Source organism: Ruditapes philippinarum, unplaced genomic scaffold, assembly GCF_026571515.1.
Source record: "Ruditapes philippinarum isolate M1 unplaced genomic scaffold, ASM2657151v2 ctg10278_1_1_1_1, whole genome shotgun sequence".
In the NCBI taxonomy this organism is placed as follows: domain Eukaryota; kingdom Metazoa; phylum Mollusca; class Bivalvia; order Venerida; family Veneridae; genus Ruditapes; species Ruditapes philippinarum.
Genome location: NW_026851754.1, coordinates 9,660 through 33,089, shown reverse-complemented (window position 1 = coordinate 33,089; position 23,430 = coordinate 9,660). Strand labels below are relative to the sequence as shown.

The window sequence follows — 23,430 nt, the reverse complement described above, 5'->3', positions numbered from 1 at the left end:
TGAACAATAAACTAATTTTCTTCATCTTCATTATTTTTGTATAAAATTTTATATTAAAAATTTTAAAAAAACCCATGCCCGGGTGATAAAATAAAATACAATCCCCCTGGCCATTTTCCCAAATTTTGACTTTTTTCCCTTGAAATTTTTGAGGCTATTAAAAAATATAATCTGGCAATGAAAGGGGACGGGGCAAAATTTGAAAAAAAATAAAAAAAAACCAAATCCAAAACATCCCGGATGTTCGGGATGTCTGGAATTCCGTATTTTTGGGAAAGGGGCCCCGGTTTTTCCGGGCCCCCAAGGGGGCCCCCTTTCCCTAAGAAAAAATTTTTGACTAATTTACCCCTAATATTGTCAACAACTTACTAAGGTGTGGAGGGTCGTGGTCATACATGTAATTGACAAGTTGCATTAGCTCTTTGACTCTAGATACCAAAATAAACTCTGGTATTACCTTGAATTTCAACAACATAGCTAATGTTGGTCTGTGTGGCGTATCGCCGGTATTCTGGCCGGCAACCAAGGTAAACCAAAATGGAGTCACTGGTCTGAGTCACATAATCCGCGGAGTGTCAATTTTTGGTAAACTTTGGCGGCACTGTAAATCGTAAAAAAAATAATAACAATGAAAATCATGTCGAGAAAACTGATATAAGAAGTTTTTTTCAGTAATTTGGTAAAGATTAAAATGATCTATGAAAAAAACAAAGCAAACATTTTATTCTTTATTGTTTGAAATAAATCTACAACTTTAAAAAACACACACCATTTTTGACTTTCAACTGAAGAGTAACAAATAAAGACATTCATACAAGAAGAAAAAAACCTACTTTTTAAAATCTTTGTGTTGATTATTAATTGTACACTTTTTTTCTTTTTTATTGGAGAAAAACAAACAATTAAAACAGCACTGCAAATGTCACAAAAAATAGCTTCCGATGCAAAAAAGGAAATATTTCTTCCATTTTTTTTAAAATGTTCCTGAAGTTACATTAATTATTCATCTAAAACTTTACAATATAAAGATGCATGAAAATTTACTGCTGTTATAATATGCAAGAAAAAAAAAAAATCACTCAAACAGTCAAGTTATTCACTTACAAAAAAGTATTGTAATGAATTTTTGCACAGGAAAAAACTTTTAACATCTGCATGAAAGGTAAATCTAAAAGTACTCATTTGTAACTCCATAATTTAACCTAACCTGTATAAAATGTCAATCCTTTAAAGGTAATTTCTTAAATAGTAAAAAAAAAAACAGCAACTGCAGACAATCATAAGCAAAAACTTCCAGCTTAACTCTTCAAAAGGGGCAAACTCTTTGGTAACTTGCTCTTAATTTTACATTCAGTCTTCCTCTCCCCTGGACTAATGGTTTTTAAAGAAAAAATGTTGTGGGTCTTAATATATTTCCTGCAGTAAATCACAGGATAAAAGATTAATCTAATCTCATTGATATTGTAAAATCAATATCAAGCTTTATTTTGCATTGACAGTTATTTATTAATTTCACACAGACATCAATTTAACATTGACATACATGTTTACAACAAAAGAAAAAACAAAAACATAACTATTAGCATGTACCAGGAAAGAGATACCTTTAGTTATATAACAATCGATGACTAAGGCAGTTAAGATTTAAGTCATACAAACTCAAGAGAGGACTGTATGGCTCTATATTGATGGTAGTTAATCAAGTTTTGTTAGGTTTCTCAAGTCACACTCAGCAACTGTAAAGTTTGCATGGCAACTTCCTTTAACTTTACTGGTGGAGAAAGACGTCTTTGTGCATAAATTTTAGGCACACTGAGTTGGAACCACCTACTTTCTCTGTGACTTATAATGGACACACATGAAGGAATCAAAGACACTGATGCGGCAGATGGGGGTTTGAACCCGCAGCGATGAGGAGAAAGTGGCTTTGAATCCAGGCTACCACCTTAAAAATTCAAGCCCATATTGCTGACCTTAAAAAATTCTAAAAGTTGAAATTCTGTTTGCAACTATTGTGGGTTGACTTTGACTTATGAGATAAGATCCATTTCATAATCAAAGATAAGATAACTCCTGACAGTTTTGGATTTTAAAGTATTAATAAATAGATGTAATGTTATCATCAGCACTGTCTTTAATTTTTTTGAAAAAAATTTTTAAAAAACTTTTGTAAAAAGGTTTTTTAAGGTAATTAAATAATTTCCCAAAACCACAAACCTTGAAAAAAAATAACCATAAAAATTGAAAAAATATTTTTTATTATTTTTTTAATTTTTCTAAAAATTTTTTTTATTTAAAATTTCTATGGAAAAAAAAGGAAATAAAAAATTTTTACCAATTCAAAATTATTATTACAGTATCCCGAAAAATGATCAAATTTAAAAATTTAAATTTCATATAATTAGCCTTTTTAAAATTGGAATTTTCCACATAAAATTTAACTTTATGACTCCCCCCCTGTTTTTGGGGGGGGCTTCGAAACAAAAAAAAAATCTACCCCCCTGATTGGGGGAAATTTTTTTTCATTAGGGGAAATGGAAAAAAATTGATAAAATTTTTAATTAGTATTTCTGTTGAAATGATGAAAATTTTAAAGTTCTATATTTTTGGCAAAATTTGAAAGTGAGAATAAAAATTTTAAAAAGGGGTCTCTTGGGCCCAAGACTGAAAGATGATTTTAGGGGGTTAAATTTTTTTAATTCAAAGAATTTTCCCCCCCGGGGGGGGGGGGGAGGTAAATTTAAGTTTGTAAATTTTGCCGTCTAAAAAAATACCCCAGATGGATTTATTTAGTACAAATTCCCAAGACTAACAAAATTTTTAAATTTTAGTAGTAAAAATTCCCCCAAAATAACTGGAAGTTTCCAGATGAATTTAGTAGTCTAATTCCCTTGAGTTGGCCGAAGAAAAAAAAAAAATTTGGGTAAAATTTTTACAAAAACTTTTACAAAAAATTTTAAAATTTGCTTAGTAAAACAGTAAATGTCCCAAGAAATTTTTTTTTCAAAAATTTATCAAAAATTCAGTTTAAATTTAATTCTTTTAAAAAAACACCAAAAAATTTCAATGTAAAATATGTGATATTTTATTTCTTAAATATTTGTAAAAAATTCAACTGAAAAAGTACTTTTGTATATTGATTGGTAAACATGAAGATTTTGATTCTATGAATAATTCAGGAATGGTAAGTTTAGCATTTACTGTATTTTAAATATACTTTTCAAAATGCCAGGGCCAAGTTACATACGGTAGCATTGTTTTAGATATGCCCTATATAAAACCATTTAGGGTACTAGTTGTTGTAAAAAAACATAACCTGCAGGCATAGAACATATTTAAAAATAAATACCTAATACTTTTTGAAGAGCAATAATTGAAAGATATTAAAGGTGATAAAATTTCTTTGGACATTACTGTTTCCATTTAATTCATGAAATGTAAAACAAAACACTTCTATTCTTGAAATTACCTTCTTGTAGGAGTTTCTCAATATCTAAAAATTAACATTTATGCAAAACAAAGAGGTCACAAACACAAATAAGGTCAAACATTGTATACAGTATAACACATGGTCGAAACAAACAAATAAGACTCAGAAAAACATAAAATTGTTGATATTGTGGAAAACTTTGGGTAATACATGTAGCTATGAAAAAATTTTTTTATACATGTTTAAATTATAACAGGAAAAAAATAATGAAAAGGTCATACTGGTTTATTTATACATAATAGTTGAATAAAAGGTGGTTTTCATAAAATAAAATAAAATAAAATAAGATTTGTAATGACAGTGTTTTATTTTAATGCATTTGTGTTTAGGTTCCTCATTCTTTAAAGGAACTCAACTCAAATGTCCAAAAGCCTTTAAACATACAATTTGAAATTTTTACTGAGATCAGCTAATCATGAGGATCTTAATTCATTATATTCCTTATGAAAATTTTCAGCTCTTAATAAATTCAAATTTTTCTTCTCTGCCTTTGTAAAGAAATGGCACTTATGTAGGAAATGCCTTTAAGACTTATAAAGAAAATCAAATTCATTTATTAAAATATTGTAAAGATTTGTTCTAGCTGCAAACAAAGTCAGTTAAATTTTTTTAGAAGTATACAATTTTTTTGGTGCAATATTGTGTTAGAAGCAGCTTATTGGGACACTCTTGAATCTGTTCCTGGGTACAACCAGTACTTAGCACTGAATGTAAAGTTTCATGCTCTAGGAAACAACGACTTGCCTCTAACAGGGTTTGAACCCACATGGCCAGCAATACTTAGATTAATGAGTCTGACGCATTATACAGTCTGCCAACAAAATTCTGTTTTGTTTATAATGACCAAACAAAAGTTTCTTTTTACATGAATACTTCAATAGATTTGAAACAAAAGTATCTTATTTACATGAATAGATGACCAAACAAAAGTATCTTATTTACATGAATAGATGACCAAACAAAATTATCTTATTTACATGAATAGATGACCAAACAATAGTATCTTATTTACCTGTATAGATTTGAAACAAAATGTTCTGTCATTACATATCCATTATTCTAAAACAATTTATGTAAAAGAATTGAAATCAAAATGTGATATAATAAAATGAAATAGGAGTAAATGGAAATGGCAAAGAAGGACATAATTATATAAAGGAGTCAACTTATGCTTAGATTTGGCTAAATACAGTTAACCCTGTTTTTAAAAATGTCGCAAGATTTGTTCTATATTTCTATAAGAAAAGTTGTTTTTCACATGAGATAATGTAATTTTTTTACAAATATTAGTTGTCGTAAAATAAATACAATACATAACTTGTATGTACAGTTTAAATGTTTTGTTTTAAGACACACTTACATAGTGAAGGTCATATGGCAACTTTATAGCTTCAGTGATGGAGTAAGACTTAAAGGCCCATTTTGCTTCTTTAATGACAATTTATTTCACTTTAAGCCCTACTTTCTTCAGGTTACAAGCATTTAACATGCTCTAAAACCATTATGTTACCATTCCTAAACATCATAATTTTGCGCTATAGTAAAAATTTATTTGTTTCTGAAGCATATACAATGTATTATTATGTGTCTTTAAGATACCGGTAACCCTCTGTGCATTATTACAGGCAACAGAAGGCAGCAGAGTAGCACTTGACCAACCTTTGTTAAGCTACCTGGAGAGTTCCCTAAAAAATGAAGGGATCAATTTCAAGGCGGTATTCAAACTCTCAGTAGAATGGGACAAGTGCAACAAATTCAGCAACATTAACCACTTTTAAATCTTCATTATCTTGATTAGTTCAAAGCATGGCATCCATTGGATGAAAATGCCAGAAAAATATTTTGATTTCCGTTAACAAGTTTTCATTTTCAAGGCTTAATTAAATTCAATACCCTAAAATTTGATTTTTTCTTTCTATATATTATTATGAGACAAAGTAGATATTATTTTTATACACAGATTTCTTCTTTGTTTTTTGTTCTACATTGTAATAAATACATCGTATATTAAAATTTTGTTTGGTATTGTTTTCTGGTTTTTAACAATTTTAACACATTTTTTCGGACATGTCTCATCAGTCAATTAACCTCACATGCTTTCCTTGATAACTCACCAGTAATTACCAATTTAGAAATATCAGAAAAAACGGGGTTAACTGTATTTTTTTTATTAAGGCATCAGAATTACAAGCTGTAAACAAACCTTTTGTTCCATATTTTCTCTCCCACTCCTTTTCAAACTCCTCATCGTCAAAGTCTTCACCCTCTATTTTATACACTGAAAAAACATAATATTATATGTGCATACTGTACGTGTGTTCTACATGTATATACCGTGTACAAAATATAGACATAAAAATTGACATACAATGAAATTTGTATATAATTTTTTTCAAACATAATTCTAGGGTCATATAATTCGCAAATACACAATAATATTGGCATAAAGTTGCATATATACAATAATATGGGCAGAGCATTTGCATATATACTTTAATATGGGCATAAAATTTGCAAATATACATTGATATTGGCCTAAAATTTGCATGTACACCTTAATATTGGCCTACAATTTGCATATACACAATAATATTGGCATAAAATTTGCAAATACACAATAATATTGGCATAAAATTTGCATATACAAAACACATAATGTAATATGGGAATAATATTTGTAATTACACAGTAACATGGGCATAACATTTGTATTTACGCAATAATATGGGCATAACATTTGAATTCAATTTATTTGACTATGCTTCATATTCATTTATACAATTTGAACTCCTGAGGTAAAAGGGATATTTGGATGGGTTAGCCTGTATTGTAAAAATGCCAACATGCTTTACTGTGGGCCAGTTTTATGGAGAGTTACTGTATGGTTCATGTTTTTACATGGTTTAACTGTATGGTGATTGTCCTAACATAGATTTTCATTATGACTGAAATGTAATAATAATTAAACTTTTGTGAAGTTGTTGTTTAAAAATTGTACTGTCTAATGCTTGTTTAAGCAAAGTTCTACAGTATAATGACTGTTTTAACAATGTTTAATTGAATGGTGGATATAGAATTAAGATTCTACTGTACTGATGTTGTCTTATCAAGCTTTTACAGTCTAGCTTAAGTGGTTCATTTTGCAAGGTTTTAGCTCAAGTGGTTGATCTCTCAAGATTTTACTGTATATTTGTTGCCCAGCCCAGCTAGAGGTTGCTCTAGCAAGGTTTTACAGTATAATTGTTGCCCAGTCCAGCTAGAGGTTGCTCTAACAAGGTTTTACTGTATAATTGTTGCCCAGTCCAGCTTGAGGTTGCTCTAACAATGTTTTACTGTATAATTGTTGCCCAGTTCAGCTAGAGGTTGCTCTAGCAAAGTTTTACTGTATAATTGTTGCCCAGTCCAGCTAGAGGTTGCTCTAGCAAGGTTTTACAGTATAATTGTTGCCCAGTCCAGCTAGGGGTTGCTCTAACAAAGTTTTACTGTATAATTGTTGCCCAGTTCAGCTAGGGGTTGCTCTAGCAAATTTTTACTGTATAATTGTTGCCCAGTCCAGCTAGAGGTTGTTCTAGCAAGGTTTCGCAGTATAATTGTTGCCCAGTCAGCTAGGGGTTGCTCTTACAAGGTTTTACAGTATAATTGTTACCAAGTCCAGCTTGAGGTTGCTCTAACAAAGTTTTACTGTATAATTGTTGCCAAGTTCAGCTAGAGGTTGCTCTAACAAAGTTTTACTGTATAATTGTTGCCCAGTTCAGCTAGAGGTTGCTATAGCAAAGTTTTACTGTATAATTGTTGCCAAGTCCAGCTAGAGGTTGCTCTTACAAGGTTTTACTGTATTATTGTTGCCCAGTCCAGCTAGAGGTTGCTCTAACAAGGTTTTACTGTATAATTGTTGCCATGCCCAGCTAGAGGTTGCTCTAACAAGGTTTTACTGTATAATTGTTGCCCAGTCCAGCTAGAGGTTGCCCTAGCAAGGTTTTTACTGTATCATTGTTGCCCAGTCCAGCTAGAGTTTTGCTCTAGCAAGGTTTTACTATATAATTGTTGCCCAGTCCAGCTAGAGGTTGCTCTAGCAAGGTTTTACTGTATGTTGCATGCACAAAAACATGTACTTCTTTGTACTTCTACTAATTACACCTGAACAAATTAAAAGCAAATTTGTCTTTATAAAAATGACTAATGGTTAATACAGACAAATTCTATCTCTGGTATTTACTCAGTGAATATTCCTTCAAACATGAAGGTTTTTTCAACATCGTTATTCCCACACATGAGTATTCTCATGCTACACAAATATTTCAGCTCCTGCAGACTACACAGAATGTTAATTAATCTAGAAGGTATGGCTCTCAGAAATGATGATTTACTAACAAAAACATAACAATATTAAGAAGTTATTTTGCACAAAGCCACTTGATGCTATTTCTGAAAGCAATTGCAATAAACATGTAATCCTTATATAAAATAATCTACATTATAACGTAGACAGGTGCTTGTTGAACTAACTGCAATAAGATGTTAAACTATTCATCCTTAGAGTAAGGCCTTTACCTGTTATGCCCCTTAGGATGCTGGAACCAAAAGTAGCCTAATTGTCTCTTATATAGACATAGCAATAATTACCTCCCCTGGCATCCCTTCAGTAGTTATTGAGATGACTTACATGTAAAATCTTAACACAGGGATGCCCATTTGAATGCCCACAAATAGGTGACTGCAACAGCTTTAGTCTTCGTCAAATAAATGTGGTATTACACTAGTGTAGTGGTGGGATTCGAACCTACAGCAGTGAAGAGCAAGTGATTTGTAGTTAAAGGCCTTTATCCACTCAGCCACAAAGATACCTATCTATTGAAAAATTCACATCGAAATAAGGTAAAATATTCTATAAAACCAACCTGCTGGTCTGTAGAGAGAGACTGGTAGGCCGGCATCTGAGCAACCATACTCGTTCCAGGCTCGAACCCTGAAGATGTAATCTATACGGGGATGAAGCTTCTGTACCGTATGGCTGCAAACCCTCAATCCCGTTACCAACTGTCTCCACTCAAAGCTTGGCGGGCATCGTACCTGTAAAAATGGTTTGCATTACATTAGAAAAGCAGTGATCAAAATATGTCATGTTCAACACCAGATGCCATTTTTTTGTGTAACATTGGAATTGTAGGTAGAGAAGTTTGTAAAAGTCTAAGTTCTGAAGCAAGCATTTTTCGCCCTCCATGTAAGCAGTGTTCTAATAGAAATTTGTCATTAATATCTATTACAGCCTTGTTTTTCAAACATGCAATAGCAAATATCCTATATAATATTATTGACAAAATATGAAAAACTCGATCACTATATTCAGCTGATTCAGGTGAATTGTCAAAATATTTTATGCATATGAAAGCCATTTTTATCATAGCACCAATATGTAAGATTTTTATCAATTTTCATGAAGATGATAGAATTATGAGATTTTTTTTTATCTTATCTTAGGCAGAATGACCCTCAAAATGGTGGCTAAGGGAAGTAATAATTGCTATAAGACGAGCTTCTAATGCTTTACGGAAACAGTCATGCAAATATGAATCTGAGGGTTTCAAAAGTGTTAAAATGCTAAGATTCAGACTGTACACATTTACAGACTGGCCTGACTCTATACTGCTTGGGATAGGAAAAGCACTATTACCATAATGCTAGGACTGTAAGGTTTATGCCTTACCTCAATTGTGTAGGTCAGATTACACTGTCCTCTTATGGCCTCGGCAACTATGGCGGGTCTCCAACTCAGCTCGATGGTCTCTTGGTCTATAATGATCATGTCTGGTTTGTGGATAGGCATTGTTGGTGGTACTGAAATAAACATTGCATCATGATTGCATTGCATCGTGTGCTATATTTAGTAACAAAACAAAAGTAATCATTGCATGATAATATAGTATAATAGAATTGCAACAAATATTAAAAAAATTTGTGAGCCATACTTGATTGAGATTTTATGTAAAAGTTTATTATCAAGTACTCGTCACTGTGAGTTACTATTATTTGTACACTAATATAATGATAATGTCTTGAAAATTCTTCTTAAAAAATTTTGATAACATGGACAAACGAAATTAAACTTCAATTTCCTTTAAGTTAAATGATTGACCAAATTTTCTATCAAATTGTATTTTATTACATTCTTATAAACATGATTTATGCATTCAAGTGATATCTTGTTAAATATAATAATAAATGAAACAAATTTCATTTAAACTTTTATGTCCAGTAAAATAATATTATTAACTCCACAACTTTCAAAATGCATGTTTAGAGATTGCATTCAGTTTTGCTTGTAATGCACTGAATCTATACTCCCAAAAAACCACCCCCTCATACTCCAGAACATTTTGTTAATCCTTTTTCACTCTTTACATACACCAGCTCTGTTCCCTTAGTTCACTTTTTGTTTACAACAAAACACACTCAACCAGTTCCTCAACCACCTAACAAAACATAACAGAGACCAATAATTTCTTACCATATTTTGTAAGCTGTTCGTAGTATGGGTGTTTGAGGAAAATGGCCTTGTATTCCACTGGCTTGAATTCTGCCAGGGCATTCTCACTGTCCTTGAGAAGAGGTACTGAAAAACAAATATAAAATTACAATGAATATCCACAAAAAAAAACAAAATAAAGGAATTAAAAGAATGTTCATGATATAACTGGTGATAAACAAGACTCACTGGGTAATGCACCAGTCAAATGAAGCCTTCCACCCATTCCCTTCTCCCCCACCCCCCACACACACAATAGGGCAGTGCGTAGGATAAAAGGTGTAAAAATTTAAGCCGAGTTTGAAAATAAGACAATTAATGACAACTTTTCCATATGCTATGGGAAACTTACCCCTTGTTCTATAAAACTGTATAGGTGGTGTGGGGTCACTAACATCGCCATTTTCAGTCTGGGCTCGGATCCTGAACCTATAGTCCTTGCGGGGACTAATATTCTTCACCGTGTAGTCTGATGTCCTTATATCCGTGGCAACTGACTTCCATTCTGTGTTAATTTCCCCTGCTTCCTGCATTTCAACTCTAAAAATAGAACATTTCTATTAATAGTACATTTCTAAAAATACATTTTCTAAAAATAGAACATTTTCTAAAAATAGAACGTTTTCTAAAAGTAGATCTTTTTCTTAAAATATAAAATTTTCTAAATATAAATATTTTTGAAATGAAGAACATTTACTTTATATCATATATGTAAAGAAAGGGCATTTTTAAACATAGAACATTTCTTTAAAATAATAATTAATTCAACAAAAGGTAATATATTTCTAAATCTTAATATATGGATAGTTTGCTTTAAAGCAGCAAGCCTCGAAATTCCTGCTAGTTTTTATGAAAATTTTGAAAATGTATTAACAAGTAAAATATTGTGAAATGAACAAAGAAAATACTTTATTCATTGCAAACAGAACTTATAACATACATTTTTTGTCAAGTTTGATTTTCTTGAAATATTTTGGTTCATCTGGAGGCATGCAGCTTTAATATTTCACTCTCATATATCATATATAATGCCAAGGTTTCACAGAGAAATATCACTTTTGAGACAAGAAACATTTATTACCAACATTTGCTAGAAATGTCTACAGTAATTTAGCTATCATATTTTTGACATGCTATGCACATATGTGATTTTTGTTTGGTAGGATACAAAACTGAGACAGATAAATAAAACTGCCAGGAATGAATTAACTGTAGTAACTAGTGCATATAATTCATACATTGTTATTGTCAAACACTGGGACACAGTTGTCTATGTAGGTAGAATTTTATAACCATAAGCAAGCTTTTTGAGAAGCCAATTATAAGAAAATATAAAATGTTTTGGGAAGAACTTATCAAGACCTGTCATATAATGTAAAATTCAATCAATTCTTAATCTTAAGTTTATAGGGCCATCAATACTTAACCTCAAGTTTATACGAAAATCAATACTTAACCTCAAGTTTATTAGACATTAAATACATAATGTCAAGTTTATAAGGCAGTTAATACTTAACCCTCAATGTTAATGGCAATCAATACTTTACCTCAAGTTTATATGGCAATCAATATTAATTTAACCTCTATTTTATAAGAAAATTAGTACTTATCATCAAGTTTATATAGCAATTTATAACTAACCTCAAGTTTATGAGGCAATCAATACTAAACCTCAAGTTTATAAGAAAATCAATACTTAACCCCAAGTTGATAAGAAAGTTATTATACTTAACCTCAAGTTTATAAGACAATTAATACTTACCTCAAGTTTATAAGGCAATTATTACTTACCTCAAGATTATAATAGAATTAATTCTTAACCTCAAGTTTATAGTAATAACCTCAAGCTGGACAATTCTATTTAAGAAATTCAGAAGTTTCAAGATTAAGATTTGAAGACCACTCGATACACATTTTATATCTGTATATTTCTACAGCATGAAAGTTATAATAAATTATAATATAAATATACATTTATTACCTGTAACTAATTGGTGTAGAACTATAATAGCGAGGGATATAGGCGCGATGCCATCGAAGTCTAGCAGAAGTTGGCTCTTCTTCACAAACCTCTGTCCTTGCCACAGGTACAGAGCGGTGAACTGTGAATAAAAATTAAATGTCCATATGAAAAGTGACATATTCATCTGTATCATCATTCACGAAAAGTGACACACATTTAGAAAAATCATTCATGACTAATGTTTTTAAGAAACATTCATGAAAATCATTCTTGGAAGTGACAGCAATATTTCTTTGAAATACTTCATGAAAAGTGACACACTTATATTGGTTCTTTAAAATCACTACTAGAGAGTGACATTTAACATAACTTTTTGAAATCAATCATGGAAGTGGCAGCTATATTTCTTTGAAATACTTCATGAAAAGTGACACAATATTGGTTCTTTAAAATCATTACTGAAGAGTGATATTTTACATCACTGTATAAAATCAGGAAAAGTGACAAGTTCCATATTTCTACAAATACATTCATGAAAAGTGACACAATTACATTCTGGAAGTTACAGATACTTCCATTTATTCATTAAAAGTGATAGAATAGTATATCGTTAGAACCATTCATGAAGAGTGACATAATATTGTATATATAACTCTTCAAAATCTTTCATGAAAAGTGACCTGTGCATCCATTAAATTCTATTATTTTTTTAAACAGGAAACATACAGTATATATATAAAAAAAATATGTAAAAGTGACTCAGGTACATAAATAAAAAATACATGAAGAGTGACTTTGTAAATCTTTAAATCCATCATAAAAAGTGACACAGGAATCATAAAAGTGGCTTATGCATTATTGGAAACACACATGCATCATTATTCATGAAATTGAAACATTATCATTGATGAGGAGTGACATTTTAAATCTTTATATGAATCATAAAAAAGTGACACATGCATTCTTAAAATCATTCATGAAAAGTGAACTAGAACATTCACGACTTGTATGATATGTATAAGTTAAAAAGTGAAAATGATAAATTACTATCCATGTTACCATTCATGAAAAGTGACAAACACATATCTTTGAAACTGTTCATTAAAAGTGACAACTACATATCTTTGAAACCATTCAGGAAAAATGACAACCAAATATCTTGAAACTTATTTATTCAGAAAAAGTGACTACCAAATATCTATGAATTTCAAACTATTTAAGAAATGTGACATATCTTTGAAACCATTCATGAAAAGTGACCCCAAATAAATATCTTTGAAATCATTCATGAAAAGTGACAACCAAATATCATTGAAATAAATATCTTTGAAATTATTCATGAAAAATGACAACCAAATATCTTTGAAACCATTCATGAAAAGTGACAACCAAAATATTTTTGAAACCATTTATGAAAAGTGACAACCATACATTTTTGCAACCATTTGATGATTCATGAAAAGTGACAAATTAATATCATGAAAAATGACATTGCATTCAGGATGAAAAGAAGAATTTGAGAATGTATAATTGACATAATTCAAAAGAACAGAGCATCCAGAAGTGTTTTTTTCAATACAATGTTTTGTTATAAATTACGGCAATTTCTGCTCAACTGCAGATGGTAATACATCAGAATCCACCAGTAAGACTAAGAAATGTTTACAGTGTAGACAGAAAAAAAAAAGCAGTATTATCAACTGTATAATTGGCCAATATATGAATTACGTTATATACCCTATTGTTTCCAATTAACGCCCTCTCTCTCTAATTTATTAGCCCCCCCCCCACATTTTGTAGGAAAAAAGAGAAAAATTTCAAAATGTCCAAAATATTTCTATTTAAAAAAAAACATTAATGACACTACAGGAATGTAAAAATCATTAAAAATATTATCCTGTAGATTATAATAAATATTATATTAAATCATGATAATGAATAACGATTTTCATAATTGAATTATACCTTGGATATACATAATTTATAGCACATTTTTATAGTTCTAATTAGCGCCCCCCCCCCCCCTTTGAAAAAAATTTAAGCCCCCAGAGGCGTTAAATAGAGACAATACTGTACACAATACACAATGTAATGATACAGGTGAGATATCACAGATATAACAGCCAGTCAAGCTCACAACATGATAAACCATGCAACAGAGAAACAAAAATATTTACAAAATTGATAAACACAATGCATATAAATGTGTGCACAAAATTGCACAAGAAACGTGTTTGAAACTGATCAGCATTATTTTGGTCATACATGCACAAATCATACAACATTTGTCTGAGAAACAAGAAGTCAATTGATAAGCATTATTAATTTTGGTCATAACTGCACAAATCATACAAAATTTGCACGAGAAACATGAAGTAAACTGATCAACATTATTTGGTCATTATACATGCAAAAATCATACAAAATTTGCACAAGAAATAATTATAAAGTCAATTGATCAGCATCATTTTGGTCACATTAATAACACAAAATTTGCACAAGAAACATGAAGTTAATTGATCAACATTATTTTGGTCAAACATGCGCAAATCATACAAAATTTGCACTAAAAACATGAAGTCAATTATTCAACATTTTTTTGCTCATAATTGCAAAAGTTGAACAAATTTGCATGGGGAAACATTAAGTCAATTGTTTAACATTAATTAAATTTGGTCACATACATGTACACAATGTACATTTCAGTTATTATACTGCAATAAAACAAACTAGAGTATGGTAAATACATATATAGGCTCGGCGTAAGCCAGTGCATGCACATCAATTTCAAATTTTAACATTAAAAAATTGGATCAATTTTAATTCACATATTTTAGCATAATCATTCTTTATCACATAAACCCCAGCACAGGATTGTAATAAAGCTATTTAATAAAAACGAAATTACACTAGTGTGATATAACAGTTTGACGTGACGTCATTTGCGCTATATATAATTCTAACACTATCGGAAATGTTTCTATATAAACAAAGAAGGCCCGAAGCGTGCATTATTCTGCAACAATGCACTCGCCGTTCTTATTATCTCCCTGTGTATTTTCACATTGAGGGCGCCATTTTGTTTGAAAAATCTGATAAATAAAAACAATTTTTGTCGAATTTTGTTGTGAAAACTATCTAGAATGATAGAAAATGGTCTAACTAAGAAAATAAATCCGAACACCAATATCTTTAATTCAGTCGTTAACGCTGTACAGACGTTTAAAGTGTTGTTTACGTGACGTCACAATGTAGCGCCAAACAGCACGTGCAAAACAATCAAAATCAAGTACGCTATTTTAACGTCGCAGACGAGTTAAGTTTTACATTTATTTCACTTTTAATAATTTGTATTTCGCTTGGAAAATTATAGACTGAAATAAAATAAACAAACAAAGTTTTATCAACGTTTTCAAAATTCGTTATTCTCAAAATGTTTCTACACACGAAAGATTTAACGACAGTTTTTTTCAACCCACTGGAACGGCCTTTAAAGAACGTTTCTATTGGAAACTCTGAGGCGAAAACAAATTTAACCGCCAAACATAAAGTCCAACTTTATAATAATAATTGTATTTTTTCTTGACGTGTTAGAATGGAAATAGATATTAATTCTTCGTGCATTATTGTATAATAATGCACGTTTTTCGTTCAAATGCTTTGTAATTAATCACTCAGGCCTATCGGCCTTCGTGATTATATTACTACGCATTTGAACTCAAACCGTGCATTATTCTACAACAATGCACTCAGAATTGATATCTATTTCCTAAACATAGCATTAAATTTAGTGCGCTAATGTTAGCGTTACACTATAGGCACGTCAATGAAAAACAACTTTTTAACAGTTTACTGTTCTTATTTTATAGAACATTTTATTTGTGTAGATTCAATACTAAATTTATTGAGCTTGTTGAATAAAATAATAGTATGCTCATTAGAGGCTCACATAATATTATTTTATTTAACTTGTTCAATAAATTTAGTATTAAACAATTACACTCATTTAATATCCTCTTAATATGTATTTAATTCAAAATTTAAGATATTTAGGCATTTGTACAACAGCGGAGAGCTTCCTAAGAAATACACTGAAAATCTTGTTAATTTTTTCATCAATTACCGCATATAATAGCACAAAATACAATAATAATGTGGGTTACTGAAGGTAGATAGATATAAGCTGTAGGGAATGATGTCAAAGATTATAAATATTTTCTCATATACATAAAGACTGCCTGTAACTAATTATACCATCACCAAGGTTGTATCTATCTGACTAATTTGTTCTATTATCTTACATATTCAGATTGGTATCGAGAGAGGGTCGATCAATAAACACACGCAGTAACATCGTCACTTCTCATGCAGTAACGGATTACCTGTTTAATTTAGTAGGAGTTAACTCATTTCTGCACTATAATGGTGACAAAATAGTATGTCAAAGGAGCCCAACTGAGGTTTTAAAAGCCAAATAACATAAACTTATCTCACTAATCTTACGCAGATTGACTGGGGCTGGCACTAAAAACAGGAACATTTATTATATGAAGAAAGATAATAAAAAAAATATACTTAGAATTAATTGAACAGCTTTATTTAGAGCAATTCTTTGCTATTAATGTCAGTTAAAAAGAATTTAAACAATTTTCATGTTTTGTCATGTTTTGGTTATTTTGCAGAACAAATATGATTATTCTTAAAAAACAGAGTAAGCGTATGAAGAAATCTTGTGAAAAGATATTTCTGGAGTTCCAATATGTCAAATATCCTCAGAGAAGTCCCTTTAAAGCTACTTAATGATTCACATTTAAAGCCAAATTTTTTACTCTTAACAAGTGCTGCATTTATGTGATGAACATGCATTGTCTTTTAAAAGTTAAATAAAGATAGGCCAACAAATATGAATTAGTGAACTTCACTTCTAACAGAATACTTTCAAAAATAATGATTTAAGTTTAGTATAAGAAGTTGTAAGACCACAATTCAGCATGATGAAATCATATTAAGCATTATAAGTCCATAATTTAGCATGGTTAATCCATTATTTGGTAGCATAAGTCCATAATTTAATGTTTAGTCTATATTTCAGCATGGTTGGTTAGTCTATTATTCATCAAGACAGGTCTATAATTAAATATAATAAGTTTGTATAAGTCCATATTTTAGTATGATTAGTATTTAACTCAGCAATGTTAGGTCCCTGATTAAATATTATTATAAGTCCATAATTTAGCATGATAAATCCATTATTTGATATGATAAGTCCATATTTTAGTATGCTTAGCCTATATTTCAGCACAATAAGTCCATAATTCAGCATAATAATTCCATAGTTAAACATTATAAGTCCATAATTCAGCTTAGTAAATCCATTATTTGTTATAATAAGTGCATTATTTAGCATGATTGTCTGTAATTAAGCATGATGTTAAGTCCATAATTTTGGATGATATATTTCTTGTTGTTTGGTTTTTAATTCTCGCTGACAGTGGTCATAGGCAACTTTCCAGTAGGAAGACCTCAGGTGCTTAGGCTTCATAGAGCATTTCAGGCACAAGCACCACTGAGCTAAGCTAGCTGGAAACCTTCCTCACATGAAAGACGTCATGTGTTAAGATTCAAGCCCACAGTGGTAAGGGTCAGGGATTCAAAGTAAACAACTTTAACTTTACATGGCTGAGGGAGTTGCCCTCTGTATAATTCAGTTTGGTAACTCCATAATTCAGTATAATAAGTCCATAACTATCCATGATAATAAATCAATAATAATTAAATCCATGATTCAGCATGACATTGCTAATAATCCAGCATAAATTAGTCCATAATTCAGCAGGAAAGCTCCATAACTAAACAAGCACAGTAAGAGTGCTATTCCTATTCTTAACAATAACAATATAAAATCAAATAAAATATATTTTTAACAAATTCTAATGCTCCCTAAGAAAACATGAATACAATCATGTATTAACTGATGAATCTTAAAGTTTGGATCTTATACTTCAACAGGGTTTCCATTAGTGGAAGTTTGGGAGTCAATTACTCATGATTTTTGATCTGACACATCCAGAATATTATACTTTTTTCTTCTTTACCTATATTATAAATGTGACTTCCTGGTGTCAGACATTTTGCAGTCTCTGACTTCCAGATTTTGGAACTTAGCGGAAGCCTTGACTTAATAATGCCCATATCCGTGTGAGCAAAATTTGGAGGGTTAGATAGGAAATGCATGTAATTAACTTTCATGAAAATGATAAAATGTGAAATCAAAGCACAGAAGGCGCTGAATTTGTTTGGGTCTCAGAATGTCAGAAAGGTGAAGGTTGTGAGATTATAAAACAATTTGTTTTTGTATAGTGCCACCAATGCTTTCCAGCGTTTAAATTGTAGTAGATTGGCTATAAGACTAATTGCAACACTGATATTCGATCCAATGTTTATTTCACTTAAACAATTTGAAAAAAAAATGAGTTGCCTTAACTGGGATTTGAACTCGAGACCTCTCGCTTCCTAAGCGAGCGAGCATAACCCTCGGCCACGGTGAATTTACATATTAATTGCCTAAAGAAAACCATATAATTCTAGTTAGGGTTTGTAACGACGCTAACTGTTGTTTAACACTTGTGTAAATAATCATGGCGCTTACTATAAGCATGTATATCTATAAAGAATAAAACAATATTAGAAAATCTTCGACTATTCGGGAATTATTTTGCTTGAAAATTAATCCGCCTGTCATGTGACCATATTTACGCAGTGATCTCCCCTAAATTTTTCGGCCTATGTGTTACATATAAAGGGAAGTAACCGCTTCAAAAAAGCGGACTACTTTCGGCACTTGCAATTAACAGCATTAGAGTCTGAAATTTCGCTACCATTATTTGTTTGGTCTGACGACTCAAACAAATAAAAATGACTTCAGCAAAACCTCTGCAGAGCTACAACCTTTGAGAAGTAAAGATACTGGTTGTTGCTGTGAGGGGTTGTTCTTGACAGGTTAAACTTATTGTTAAGTTTTACTTACGGAAAAAATTTAAACTTTTGTTGTACACAGGTAATACACCCATTGACAGTCTCTATATGAACTAAGTAAATAACCGAGACTAAAGGTATTTAAATTTACGGTTAAACCTACCACACGTCAGACCATTTTGCATATGTTTTATACAGTGAGATACGCAACTGTTTATCTTTTACTCGCAATAATTTTACTGATAAGAATAGCTTGTTGTCTGCTAGTTCGGAAACTGTCAATTGGTGTATTGCTCTACAGAGGGTCACTTTGCAGATGTTGCACTGTATAATACATACATGTACTAATATATGTACTAACATAAACTTTACATATTTTTGTATATAATTATTCATATAAGATGATATAATGAAAACTGAAATTTTGTTGAAATAACATTTACGAAATTATCAACTTTAAAGGATGGAGGGAAATTCTTTTTCCATTGAATCCACAAAATAGAAAGAAGAGGGCCATGATGGCCCTGAGTGGCTCACCAGAAACAACTGCTTTTCAGTGTTGGAAATTATCCATTGTCAATATTTTCTATTATTAAATTTGAGCATTGAATATGTTTAAACAATAAATTGAAGAAATGCCATGACCTGGGGCATTTAAGCTTTAGCTTAAATGGGGCCAATCAAATTAAAAGGAGCACACTTGATAAAAGACTATCTAAGAATGCTTCAAAATTTGGTGATCATCTTTCAGTTATTTCAGTAGGAAATGATGTTCAAAGGTTTTTCTATTTTTAGTTTTAGCAGCCCCTAAAAGGGGCCAATCAAATTAATATGAGCAAGCTTGATAAAAGACTACCCAAGAATGCTACAGACAAAGTTTGGTGATCATCCATCAATTAGTTCTGTAGAAGAAGATGATAAAAGTTTTTTCTATTTTTAGCCCTAGAGACCCCTAAAAGGGGCCAATCAAATTAATCTGAGCAAACTTGATAAAAGACTACCTTAAAGAATGCTACACAAAATTTTTTGGTGATTATCCATCAATTTTTTCTGTAGTAGAAGATGTTTAAAGGTTTTTCTTTTTTTAGCTCTGTTGACCCCTTAAGGGGCCAATTGAAATGACATGAGCAAATTCAAGTGTGACTGTCACAAGGATACTACAGACCAAATTTAAAGTAAATCTGCCCAGCAGTTTTACAGAATAAGACTATTGTTGACGCATGACGACGGACAACAGCCGCCGGAGCTGATCCCCCTTTGATACTTAAATAGCTCACCCTGAACCTTTGGTTCTGGTGAGCTAATAATGAAGCTGACATGTTTTCATAACATAACAAAAGCACAAAAAAGCTGTTGTGATGGTTGGAAAGACTGGCACTTAAAAATGCATAATAAGATTTTACCATCCATTAGACATAAGTCATTTTTACTGTCAAGATAGTGTGATAGCTGAATAGATGTATAAAAAAAAAGAGTACAGATGTATGAAAAAAGAGTGATTTTTGTTCGGGGCACCACAAAATGGCCTTTAAGGTCAGGTTACGGCCGAAAAGAGGTGATCATTCAATAAGTACAGGTTCAACTGTATTCAACTTGCAGAGCTAGGATTTCACATTTTGAACCAGCCCCTGATTCCCTGAATGGAGAGGGTCTTTATTTTGAGTTTGATTATCAAAAGGAATCAAAGTATCCTCTATGCCAAATGGAAAAGGGGATGTATTTACACAGACTGGTGCATTATTTCAACACTGTTGTTTTATTTTTTTCCAGTATGCAAAAAGTAGGTTTGGAGACTGTCTATACAGCCCTCACATATGGTGTGAAGTAACTTGTTGGAAAGATAAGGCTTATAGAAGATGAACATAATGATTACATTATCATAAGTAATCATAACAATCTACATAGTTATACATTGTTGTACCAGCATGCACATTCTCTGAGGCAAATCAACTTTGTGTCTTAATCCATCAAATAAACCCAGCATAAAACTGATAAGCCCTATAATGTCACTAATATAATGTGCTAGGCCAGTCTGATTATAATTTTTTTTTCAAAGTTTGAGCTAAAAATGAGTTGTAGTGGTCATGTTGATAGTTTTTACTCAGCACCATGTCTGAGTAAACCACATTGAATTTACTAGAGCATAGTAACAGCCATCACATCGTTCCTGGAGACAGGCTGTCAAACAGTTTCCCTGATTCATTTTCTCAAGGAACTGATAACTTCATTGCATGCCAGAGCAGAGGTACAATGCAAATGAACATAGACAGGACTTCATGATCAATCAAAATGAAAGTGACCTGTACCTCAGGGGAATCGAACCCGGGTCGCCTGATCACAGTTCAAGTCAAGTCTAACTTGAGCTAACTGGACAGCTTGTCAGCTTAAACTGAGGAAAGGTAAAAACTTAATCATATATTAAGCTAATCAAAGAAATTATGTTAATGTGCTGATTATTTTTGTTATTGGCAACTACAATGTACATGTACCTCACTGGATAATTAAATTATTTTTGTGAAAAGACTTACAATTGTCCTGAATTTAATTATGTACATGATATTGTACGTATCATTATGTATTGCCTGATAATTGGTTTTAAACCCGGTTTTAACCAATGTTCGGTCATATCTTAACCTTTGGTCTACTTAACCAGTTTTCCTGGATAACTGACAAGTAATATTTACCAATTTTTCAGCAAGTGACTGACTACAAATTCCTCAAGATTTCCGAATCAGCTGTGAGAGACAAATGACCATTAAAATGAACATCAGACAAGAAAAATTGTCACGAATAACTTCCACCTCAGAGAACTTTCACTTTGCCTCAAGATCAAACCAGAACAACCCCTGGATTACGAATCCATACACAAATACCTAGGGTTCTTCAATTTTAAAAAGGGCCTTTAATCTTTGAACTAAATTTTGAACTGTCAGTTTGCAGGGAATTGTTGTGACATCATAGTTACATAATGCCAACATAGCATGTGCCAAAGGAATAGTATATAGTCAAACCTGTAAACAATGGTCATCCAAAAGAGTGACGGCCTTTATGTACATGTGGTCATTATTTGTAGTAATCCAAATGAGTGATGGTCTTTATCAACAAGTGGTCTTTATTAGGAGTTACTATGCTAAATTTAATCTACTAAGGACTGTCAAAGAGTGGTCTTTTATACAGATTTGACTGTATTATGTTTTAAGTTATTAAAAGTCAGAAAGGTTGCATGACCTTTGTTGGTAAGGTTATACATGTTTTTAAGACACGCATTTCACAGGTTTTAGTTTAAATATAATGTTCATAAATTGAGACTTTTAAGTTTAAACCATCTAAATAAATCAAGCCTTTAACCATTGTTGACAACATATAAATTCAAAAACTGCCAAAACAAGTGTCAAAACTAAGATAAAATATATGAATCTGTTAAACAAAATGCATGCACATCACTTTTCTCATGCAAATGCATTAACCCAAGCAGTTTCTGCTACAAAATATGTTGCTGTAATAAAAACATACCTTTGGTGCTTATACTAACAAGCACAAAATCCCTTCCAGCGAATAAGTATACAACCAATGTAATTATATCCAGAAAAGAAATAAAAGTACTTTAAAAGATATTAATGTGTTGAAATGCACTTTTCCTTTCCTGAAATAAATTAACTCCAAAAATTTGCTGATTCAGCAAAAATCACAAGAGAAGCTGGACAGAAATGTGGAAGATGAAAAAAAACTAAGTCAATGCATCTACCCACACTATGCACTGATCCTAATCAGCCATCAGTCACAATTTCTCAAGCAGAGAGAGAGAGGTGCCTCCTGGGATACCTCTATATGACAATGCTGATAAGCCTAGTTGGCTTTGCTTATCAGTGTGTGATAATATAAGGCATGCAGTGGGGGGAAAACAGTATCTCTGGACAATCATCGCTTCTTGTAACATATTTTTTATTAGCATGTATTACTATGTAGAAAATGAGAAAGATCTTTGATGATAAATGTGGCCTTGATTCCCAAGGTCACCAGGGGGTGACAGATGCTAGGAGGTGGGGAGGGGGTAAACTGGTTTACAATTATAAGCTGTCAAACATCTCATAATATTTACTTTCTCCTTATGTTTTACTTGGTTATACATGTATATAATTGAAGCAAAATTATTTGATAATCATTTAAATGTATTGAATAATTTTAGTAATGAAGTCCTTGAAGAAATATAACAATTGAGATCTATAAATTGTATTTATTTTGTTTCTTTTTGTGAATTTTAAAAATTAATCAGTTAAGTTCCTGGTGTTATTATGTAACAGGTGCCTATAGAACAAAGAAAAAAATATCCTTGTTATATCAGTATGCTGTGAAATTATGGAGGCACTTATTTTTTATGGTCATTTTTACAACATTATCTAAGGACCAGTAAATCAGTCAGTATTTCTAAATTTTCCACAAACCTAACTGGTGTTTCTAAATTCTCCACAAGTCAATGCC

General features: G+C 31.4%; 1 protein-coding gene across 1 annotated transcript; it reads right to left on the bottom strand.

Moving 5' to 3' along the window:
* Nucleotides 1-575: 575 nt before the first annotated feature.
* Nucleotides 576-22,781, bottom strand: LOC132738809 (uncharacterized). The gene is made up of 9 exons (XM_060726410.1): nucleotides 22,465-22,781; nucleotides 11,995-12,115; nucleotides 10,366-10,553; nucleotides 9,996-10,100; nucleotides 9,195-9,325; nucleotides 8,389-8,560; nucleotides 5,694-5,768; nucleotides 3,470-3,493; nucleotides 576-601 (listed from the first exon to the last, which is right to left on the bottom strand). Exons 3-9 carry the CDS (start codon nucleotides 10,544-10,546, stop codon nucleotides 576-578), a joined length of 714 nt encoding a protein of 237 aa, XP_060582393.1. The 5' UTR covers nucleotides 10,547-10,553; nucleotides 11,995-12,115; nucleotides 22,465-22,781.
* Nucleotides 22,782-23,430: the final 649 nt, after the last annotated feature.